This window comes from Triticum aestivum, chromosome 2B (genome assembly GCF_018294505.1).
Source record: "Triticum aestivum cultivar Chinese Spring chromosome 2B, IWGSC CS RefSeq v2.1, whole genome shotgun sequence".
Taxonomy (NCBI): domain Eukaryota; kingdom Viridiplantae; phylum Streptophyta; class Magnoliopsida; order Poales; family Poaceae; genus Triticum; species Triticum aestivum.
Genome location: NC_057798.1, coordinates 224,356,323 through 224,366,308, shown reverse-complemented (window position 1 = coordinate 224,366,308; position 9,986 = coordinate 224,356,323). Strand labels below are relative to the sequence as shown.

At 46.6% G+C, this 9,986-nt stretch overlaps 1 protein-coding gene across 1 annotated transcript; it reads right to left on the bottom strand.

The window, feature by feature from the left end:
- Nucleotides 1–8,021: 8,021 nt before the first annotated feature.
- Nucleotides 8,022–9,377, bottom strand: LOC123041102 (uncharacterized). The gene is made up of 2 exons (XM_044463808.1): nucleotides 8,402–9,377; nucleotides 8,022–8,326 (listed from the first exon to the last, which is right to left on the bottom strand). Exon 1 carries the CDS (start codon nucleotides 8,949–8,951, stop codon nucleotides 8,526–8,528), a length of 426 nt encoding a protein of 141 aa, XP_044319743.1. The 5' UTR covers nucleotides 8,952–9,377; the 3' UTR covers nucleotides 8,022–8,326; nucleotides 8,402–8,525.
- Between the last annotated feature and the right edge of the window lie 609 nt (nucleotides 9,378–9,986).

Below are 9,986 nucleotides of genomic sequence, written 5' to 3'. Positions count from 1 at the left end.
TATAGATACGTTGGAGACGTATCAGGTATCACACCCCGAGTATGTTGATTTCAGTAGTGATGAAGATGACTTGTTAGGTGATGATGATTTACTTGTTGACAACTCTAGTGATGAATACTATGATGAAACATCAATTAATCATGCTAATCAAGATAAAATGAATGACAATGATAAGGAGAAGATTGAGCGCCTAACTACAGAACTAAACAATCTTAAGTTAGCTCATGAAACTATCTTGGAAGATCATCGAGAACTTTTAAAGACTCATGAGAAGTTACGCTCTGAAAAGCTCAACCTTGAGCAAGAGCATGAGTTTTTAAAGGCAATCAATGATGATCTTTGCAAGAAAAGTTCTTCTTACATTGCCAAGCTTTTACTCTTATCTACTTACATGCCACAAGTCAAGTCTAGTAACAAGAACAAGAAAGATTCTTCATCTAGTAGTAACAACAATCATGCTAAATCCAATGTTGTTGCTTCTAATAGTTCTCTCGATTCCACTAATGATTCTCTTAGCCAAGTTACACTTGAGCAAGAAAATAGCTTATTGAAGGGAATTATTGAGAAAGGTGTTTACAAGAGCCTTGCCGGAAGTAAGCAATTCGAGGAGATTGTACGCAAGCAAGGAAGGCACTGGAAGAATCAAGGTGTTGGTTTTGAACGAAATTTCAATGCCAATGGAGTTTAGTGGGAAGAAGATCAATACCCCAAGACGAAGTTTGTTCCTCAACCAGAGAAGTACGATCCTACTTCTTTCAAAGGAACACAAGCTCAAGATGATCTTCCACCACAAGACCACAAGCAAAAAGGCAAGGACAAGCTTCAAGAGGAGATTGATGCATTTGAAGAAGATCCTAAGGCCTTGGTTAAGTGGGTTCCCAAGACTACATCAAGTTCTACTTCATCAAGTACGACTACAACTCCAAGGATTCCCATCAAGATGATGTGGATCCCAAAGAAGAAGAACTAGAGAGTTCTTGAGGATGACTCCGCCAATATACGTCACTCATATCATTTTGGCAAGGAAAAGTGCAATCAACTTCCACATCTTGCACTAGTTCAAGGAGTCACAAACCCTCTTGTTGGTAAGACAAGGGACAAGGTAACCTAATGCTTTCATGGACATCATCTTGTGTGTGCATCACTCTATGTCTATGGATATCCTTGTTTGTTCCTTGTGGGACTAACCCGTGTAGGTATTGAAAGTGCAACTCACTCCAATGGATTGCTCCAAATGATCAAAGACATTGAGCATCCACATCTTCAACATCTACATGAAGTCATCATCGACAAAACCCAAGGTTAGTTCATCCCTCTTAGGGGGATCTCATATCTAGGGGGAGCTTTACTCTAAAGAATTGAGCTAAAGCAACTCTAATGGTGTGAACACAACAATGCTTTATGTAAAGTGGTAACCCCATTTGTGCTTAAACGATGAGTATGACCTATGATCAAATGTTCTCATTTGACTCCTAAGTCAATATACTCATATATAGATGACGTTTAATAGATGCTAGAATTGGTTGTGCATGCTTTGCCACATATTTCATTTGCCATTTTATTGTGTGAGCTGTTGGTTGCATATTTTACTCATTCGAGGACATCCACTTGTTGTTTTGATTGTTTGGTTTCTTTCCTTTTGCCAAGTGGATGGACAAGAATGCCTAAGAACCTTCTCTAGCTATCTATGCTTTTCTCGTCTCAAACTCTACTCATGCTACATCACAAAGTCTGATCAAGTCAGATTCGAACCACTCTGTGTGAGGAGCACTCGGAGTCCCCGATTCGTCATAGACTTAAACTTCCAAAACCTCTTTGTGCATTTCGGTTTGACCGATTCATCCTTTTCGGTCATACCGAGATCACTAAGTTGATCTAGGTTTTCAATCTCGGTGCAACCGATTAGAACCTTTCAGTCACACCGAGTTGCAGTAACTGCTCGCAGTTTTGCATCTCGGTGCCACCGAGTTGTTCCACTCGGTCACACCGACAGGGTTAGGTTATATATACTGACGGGTAAAAGTTTGGAAATTTTTCCGAAACCCTTCACCCGCGCGTAACCTGCTCTGCCTCTTCGGGTCTCCAGATCGTCTTCTCGCCACCAGCGACCTCCCGCCACTGGTCTCCGCCGCCGCCAACGGCAATATGCCCCGCCGTTGCCACAGTAGCATGTTCACCGCCGATTTAGGGTATGAACTTGATACTTTGTGTTATTCATTAACTCCGATTCGTAGCACATTGCTTTGCCATGATTCTTGCCACGTATGAAATCTTCCTGTCCAGCGAAAACATCTTGTAGATTAGATTTGATTCAAAAATTTAGGGTTAGGTTTCCGCCGAACTCATCTCGGACCGACCGAGTTGTTGAAATCGGTCTCACCGATTTGGCTTAGGCCATTGCACATGTGATTTTCGGTCTGACCAAGAATTGCAAATCGGTGTGACCGAGTTCGATTCTCTGTGAAACCCTAGCAGTCTCGGTGCCACCGAACTGTGACTCGGTCTCGCCGAGTTCACTAGTTTAGGCTCCAAAAGTTGCTTCGGTATCACCGAGTTTGCAAATCGGTAGCTCCAAAATGCCTTCCGTGGAGAACTAAAACTAAGTTTTGAGTCATCTGTTTTGCAAAACCTTTGTACTTTGTGATGCTCATCTACTCTACCTCATCTACAACCTATTCAGAGGGTCTGCTGACAGTTGACTGCAAGATGTCTGACTAGAGTGACAGCCGGAACAAGTCTGAACAGCCAGGACAGATGAGTGAGGGCACTAGTCCCTCAAGCAGCTATGATGAGGGCAGCAGGAGCACACCTAGTAACTTGCCCACGGCAGCTACTAGAACCAGGAAGAAGAAAACTTCTGATTCAGAGGATGAAGATTATATTGCAGCTGATGATGAGGCCATTTCCAAGAGGAAAGTTGTGAAGAAACAATTTGGCACTGCTGCATCAACTAAACCAGGCATGAACAAGAAGGCACCTGCCAGGAGAGTGCCTACATCCAAACCCAGGAAGGTTGCCATAGGTGAAACTATGAAGTTCACCATTGAATCTGAAGAAGAAGCAGCTGGTGAAGACAAGAAAAAGAAGAGGGCAAGAACAACTACAACCAAAGTTCTTGGAAAGTCCACAATGGTGAGATCATATGATGAAGAGGAAGAGGATGCTGCTCCAGCACCCAAAGCTCAGAAGCTCATGGGAGATGCAATCAGATCAGAAGAGATCTTGTGGGTATGCTCCACAGATTTAGGTTCTCATCAACTCCAAGATGGGCACAGGCACGTATTTGTTGGACAAGGAGCATCTACCCCTCAAGCCAGACTTTGAGGACAACACTGTGTCATGAATGAAGAAGATCCATCATCTATGCAAGCACATGAGAAGAGAGAGAAGGCAAGGGAAGAGAAAGCTGCAAAGATGCCAACAGCTGAAGAAGCATCTCAGATATTCTTGAAGAGCAAGCAAGATCAGCTTGGATATCTGATTGCCTCCACCTTGAGGATTGAGAAGGGCTTGGCCACCCTGACTCAAAACCAGGAGAGCTTGGAGAGGATCATTGAGCAGAAATTCTATGATCTTGATTTCAAGGTAACTGAGATCTAGTCAGTAGTTGAGCAACTTCAGGAGGAAGTGGAGGAGAAGAAGGGCAAGTCTACTACAGATGCTTTCACTAGAGTGCCCAGGAGTCAGAGGTCTGCTGCAGTGCCTGTCCCAGACACAAGAGCTACTACATCTGCACCAGCAACCACAACTTCAGTACCACCAGCTCCAACAGCCACTCCACCAGCTCCAACTACATCAACAGACGCTTTCTTCCTTGGAGTCATCTCTACGCCACCTCATGAAGACCAAGCCCGAGAGTCGCTTAGCTCTATGCATTTTTTGAACTTTTTGGTAACTTGTTGCCAAAGGGGGAGAAAATGTATAGATCATAGGTTTCGAGAGAGAGTGTTGCTTTTTTATCTCTCTTGTTTTTGGTTGAACTTCTTGATTGTGTGCTTGTGAGCTACTTGTTTACTTGGATGATCATGTGTTTGATCATATGCTACTTTAATGTGTGCTTGAATGATATATCCTTCATATCCATTTATGATCATTCACTTTGCTTGGTGATGAGTGCATGTGTTCAATTATTATCATTTTGAGAGCTCCACCAAGATGTATGTGACATGGAAGAGTGACCCATGATCCTAACACATTGTGCATTTGCAGTCCAAAGAAAATTTTAATGCACAAATTTAGGGGGAGCTCTTGCTTATCACATACTTCTCAAAGCGACGATGTTTTTCAATCTTATTATCATTTGTCGAAGCTTTGATCTATCTGTTGTCATCAATTACCAAAAAGGGGGAGATTGAAAGTGCAACTATCCCTTGGTGGTTTCGGTAATTCCTAACAACATATAGCTCATTGAGCTAATGCTATTTCAAGTTAAATATTTCAGGAAAGCTCGATGTTTGGCATGTCATGGATGAGAAACGTGGACCCCCCAAAATGCTAAGGACAAAAGGATTGGCTCAATCTCAAAGCACAAGACTCTACATTTTTCATTTTAGTGATCCAAGATCACATTGAGTCCATAGGAAAAGCCAATACTATCAAAAGGGGGTGAGGTGTCGCTTAATGAGTTTCTTGATCAAAGTGCTTAGTGATATGCTCCAAAAACCCTCAACTACTTTCTCACATCCACATATGTCCCAAACCAAAAGTCAAACTCGGCCCCACCGAAACTTTCTATCCGGCGCCACCGAGTTTAGTTGACATAGCCACTGCCAGAAACCCTAGTCTTTTCGGTCTCACCGATAGGGATCTCAGTCTCACCGAGATGGGATTGTAATCTCTCTATTTCCCTTCGTAACGTATCGGTCAAACCGTGATGAGCGATCGGTCCCACCAAGATTGCAATGCAAACTCTCTGTTTCTCTTTCGTAACGTTTCGGTCCAACCGAGATGAGCGAATCGGTCCCATCGAGTTTGCCTGACCAACTCTCTGTTTGTCTATTACCAAAATCGGTCTCACCGAGTTTGTGTAATCGGTCTCATCGAGATTACGTTATGCCCTAACCCTAACGATATCGGTCCCACCGAAATGCCTAACGGTCACATTATGAACTAAATCGGTTTGACCGAGTTTCACGATTCGGTCCCACCGAGTTTGGTAAATTGTGTGTAACCGTTAGATTTTGTGTGGAGGCTATATATACCCCTCCACCCACTCTTCATTCGTGGAGAGAGCCATCAGAACATGCCTACACTTCCAACATACATTTTCTGAGAGAGAACCACCTACACTTGTGTTGAGGTCAAGATATTCCATTCCTACCACATAAATCTTAATCTCTAGCCTTCCCCAAGTTGCTTTCCACTCAAATCATCTTTCCACCAAATCCAAATCCCGTGAGAGAGAGTTGAGTGTTGGGGAGACTATCATTTGAAGCACAAGAGCAAGGATTTCATCATCAACACACCATCTATTACCTTTTGGAGAGTGGTGTCTCCTAGATTGGTTAGGTGTCACTTGGGAGTCTTCGTCAAGATTGTGGAGTTGAACCAAGGAGTTTGTAAGGGCAAGCAGATCGCCTACTTCGTGAAGACCTACCCGAGTGAGGCAAGTCCTTGATGGGCGACGACCATGGTGGGATAGACAAGGTTGCTTCTTCGTGGACCCTTCGTGGGTGGAGCCCTCCGTGGACTCGCGCAACCGTTACCCTTCGTAGGTTGAAGTCTCCATCAACGTGGATGTACGATAGCACCACCTATCAGAACCACGGATAAAAAATCTCCATGTCAACATTGCGTTTGCTTCCTCAAACTCCTCCCTTTACCTTCATATGCAATTATTTTACATTCCGCTGCTATACTCTTAGAATTGCATGCGTAGGTTGATTGCTTGACTTGTGCTAAGTTGCTAAAATATGCTAAGAACTAAAATTGGGAAAAGGCTAGATTTTTATTTGGTCAAGTAGTCTAATCACCCCCCTCTAGACATACTTCCAATCCTACAGGATCACAATTTCTACCACGCGCGAACTAAGGGGGGTTTCCTCCCTCTCGGCCTTAGCCGGAAACACCCATGCCCCCTGACCAAGTGACATGCCTACCATGGGCCAATGGTATCTTTCACCATGGCCTCTCTGTACGGCGTGTGCATGGAAAGGGGTTAACAACTTACTGAACTGTACCCTGCGTGTGGCAGGGACAAGTGGCAGCATGATTCGGGTATGGGGGTTACCGGAACAAGACTCGATCTATGGTCGACTCAGGAGGCTAAGTTTCCTGCAGTGGTTAGCACAATATATTTCTCCTTGGTAGTACCCAACAAGGTCACCACCTGGTATGTCCCAACATACCCTCACTGATTATTCTCATCACCACGAGATTACAGTCTCACGGTCACTTTCTCGTGACTGATTCTTTCAGCAGATTAGTCTGGACCAATATAGGCATATGTAGCACGTGGAAATAACCATACTCACTTATACTTCATGTTTAAATGATAGCAACAAAATATCAATGGATCATGCATGCAAAAATAGCCATATGCAAGTTTTATTTGAATTCAACATAATCATGATCCAATTATTCTTGCAAACAAACAACTATGCATTCACCATATCAAGTGTTTAAGATGCTTGCCTTGAACATGCAGAAGGGGTTGAGTGCACTCCAAAAGTTTGTAAAAATAATCTTCCCTCCATTTTCCTATTTTCAAAATATTGCAATTACCACATAATTTCAAAACAGTGCAAACAAGTTGTTTGGAAATTTTTGAAATAAATACTAAAATAAACTAGATGAAATTTAAGGAATAACAGAAAGATATTCAAGTCATTTGGAGTTGTGGTTTAAAAACTAGAGGCAGTCAAAGTTTAGTCAAATTTGGTTTTATTTAAAAACCTTTAAAAGAAAACGGTTCGGGTGGGACCCGCCTGTCGGGTTTGTCTCCTTCCTCCCGCGTGCCTGGACAGGAACAGAGGGGCGCTCCGGCGATGATTGCCGGCGCTAGGAGGCGCCGTTACCGGCGCTCAGCACACCAACGCGGAGATCGAGGCTGAGCAGAGCTTCAACCATGGCGGAGGAGAGCTGCGGTGAGAGGGGGCTTTCGTCCTCGGTGGTCTTTGAGATGAATTGATGATAGGTATATGTTTGTTGTGGATTAGGTAGTCTATTGGCGAAGAAATCAGCGATGGAGGGCCAGTGGTTGCGTGGGAATTGGCTGGACGGTGGTGGCGGCAGAAGCTGCCGGAGACGAGGGAGATGATCACCTCCGGTTGTTTTGCTGCTCTAGGAGGCCTTTAGGAGGGTGACTAGGAGTGGTGAGAGTCGTGTGAATCGTTGGTGCCTTTTTATAGCCGAGGATGGGTCGGTTCAGCAGAGGCGGTTTCCACCGACCACGGCAGCGGCCATTGATGGCACAAGAGGACGGTGGAGAGGTCGTTGGGTCGGTGAGTTGGTCGGAGATCTGCATCTGGGCTCCGAGTGAGCTGGAGGGCTCGGGGAAGCGCCAGGTGGCCTGGACGGTGCCGTCCCCGAGTGGATTGCGGCGGCGGCCATTAATGGCAAACGAGGACGGTGGCGAGGTTGGTGGTGGCCGGCGGAGTTGGTGAGGTCGGCGGCAGCCGCAGCTATGCCCGGAAGGATCTGGGTGGCTCGGAGGTGAGCCACGCGTCGCGGGCGGTGCCGTGCCCGTGACGGCGATGTTCTGGACGGTGGTGGATGGCGGTGGCCGGCGCTAGTGGACGCGGGGAGTTGTCGGCGAGCTTCTAGGTGCTCGGGCTGATCCATAGAAAGGCTTGGGTGAGCGAGGGCGGCAGCAGGAGCGCAGCGGTAGCTCGATGTCAAAATCTGCCATACGGGCGCTCTGCTCGCGCTCTGCGCACGAACACCAGTTACTCGACGGAAAAACTTGTATGCAAGGGATGGTGGACATGTTGCTTTAGCAAGAGGATCTAGTTCAGAATGTAACTTCAGAAGGATGGCGAAAACTTGCTATGCACAGAAGGTGTTTGATGAAATGAAAAGGGTGATCTAGGAAGTTTTTTTGATTATGAAACTAGGCAGGATGATGTCACATCGTCAACTTTCACTACATTACAACCGCGGCAAACACCACTTCTCTACTGATGCTAATCAATAGACCAACAGTTCAGTTCTAAAATCGAAAGAGAAAACACTACAGCTGCATTCTACTAGAATTCATCCCCCCGGGAAACTCAAACCCAATCTCGTTGCCGGAAGCTCGAACTGCCGACGGTGATGTCGTCCTTGGTGGTGATCGAGCTCTCGAGATGGCTGAACGAGTAGCGGTGCCTTCCTGCCGTGGCCTCGCCTGAAATTTAAGGGAAAACGATGTCAGAATTAACAAGGCATAATCAGAGGTGTTCATTGTTCATCCAAAACTCACCGGGCGTCTTCCCAAAAAGATTGATGTGGGTCGTGTTGCACACTGGGCAAGCCAGGTTGACCGCGACCCAGCGCCTGATGCACTCCCCATGGAACACGTGACCGCAATTCAGCCTTTCCGGTGCTCACTTGCCCGGCTCGTTGTCGTACGGGCGGCCACACATCGGACAGCCGGTGGCTTGGACTCCGGCTCCCTCGCCGGCGCCGCTGCTTTCGCCCGTCTGGACGACCGCTGCGTCGGCCGAGAGTCGCCCGGCGCCGCGGTCTCCGATGCGGACGGCCTCTGCGTCGGCCGGGAGTCGCCCGGCGCCGCTTTCGCCAATGCGGACGGCCGCCGTCCCGGCCGGGAGTCGCTCGCGCCGACGGATCGCAGCTGGAGCCCTGGGCTTCTGCTTCCGCCGGCGGATGCACCAGATAGCCAGCACCAGCAGCCCCACGGCGGCGAGGACCGCCAAGACGATGAGGATGATCGAGCCAGTGTCGAGCGACTTGCGGGTTCTGCCGGCTGGCTTGTCGGTGGGTTCCGTACGATGTAAGCTGCTGGAATCCATGTTGCATACAGCCGGAGAGGAGGATCAAACCCGTTATATACCGCGGCGGAGGCCGGAGCCACAGTACGACGTCGCCGTTTCTGGCAGGAGCCGTTTGGCCAAGACGGAGCGACAACGGGCGGTTCAGAGGAGGAATACGACGTCCGGGGCATATGTGGATGTATCCGTTGGGGACGGGAAGAGGGAGCAAGTCGGAGAGGAGAAGCAAGCGGCGAGGGAGGGTCGCCGCCATTTCTGGCAGGAGCCGTTAGGCCGAGACGGAGCGGCGACGCGCGGTTCAGAAGAGGAATACGACGTCCGGAGCATATGTGGAAGTGTCCGTTGGGGAAGGGAAGAGGGAGGGTGGATTTTCGCGGAGTTCAGGTTACACAGGGCATGGCCAATTTGATCTCGAGGTAGGAGAAGGGGGGGATAGCGAAGCGAATCAATCTTTTTCCCAGACGCTGAATGCGGGACCCGAATTTCATTATTTTTCATATCATAACAGAACAAGTGTTTCAAACTGCTGAACAAAAAGGCAAACGAAAAAGCTCCTAGTAGGTAGGGCCTCTAATTCAATAGAGGACATTGGCTTTGGTTTGGATTCTCAATTTTGACTTAGTCAAAGCTCTCTGGTTGAAGAGAGTTGTTTAATTTTAATTTGATTCACAATTTTGACTACTCAATAATTTCTCAACTCAATTGGCAACAATCGGCTTACAAAAATATATGCACACACTCTTATCACCTAATAAAAAATTAATGCCAAGCGTCAATATAATTTTGGATTGAGTTCCAATATTCGACTTGGTACACAATTTTTGATGAAGCTCTCTTATTCAAGTGAGGTGTTTAATTTTAAATCCGGTTCATGATTTTGACAGGTGAATCATTTCTCAAATCAATCCAAAATAACCAACTTATAAAAATACATCAGTCTCGCACCCTCTCGCACCTGGTAAAAAGTAAATGCTAACACGCGACACTGTAGATCAATATGGTACATGTGGCCACCACTGCAAAAGAAAATTCCTTGCACATGTTTGAGTTAATTTA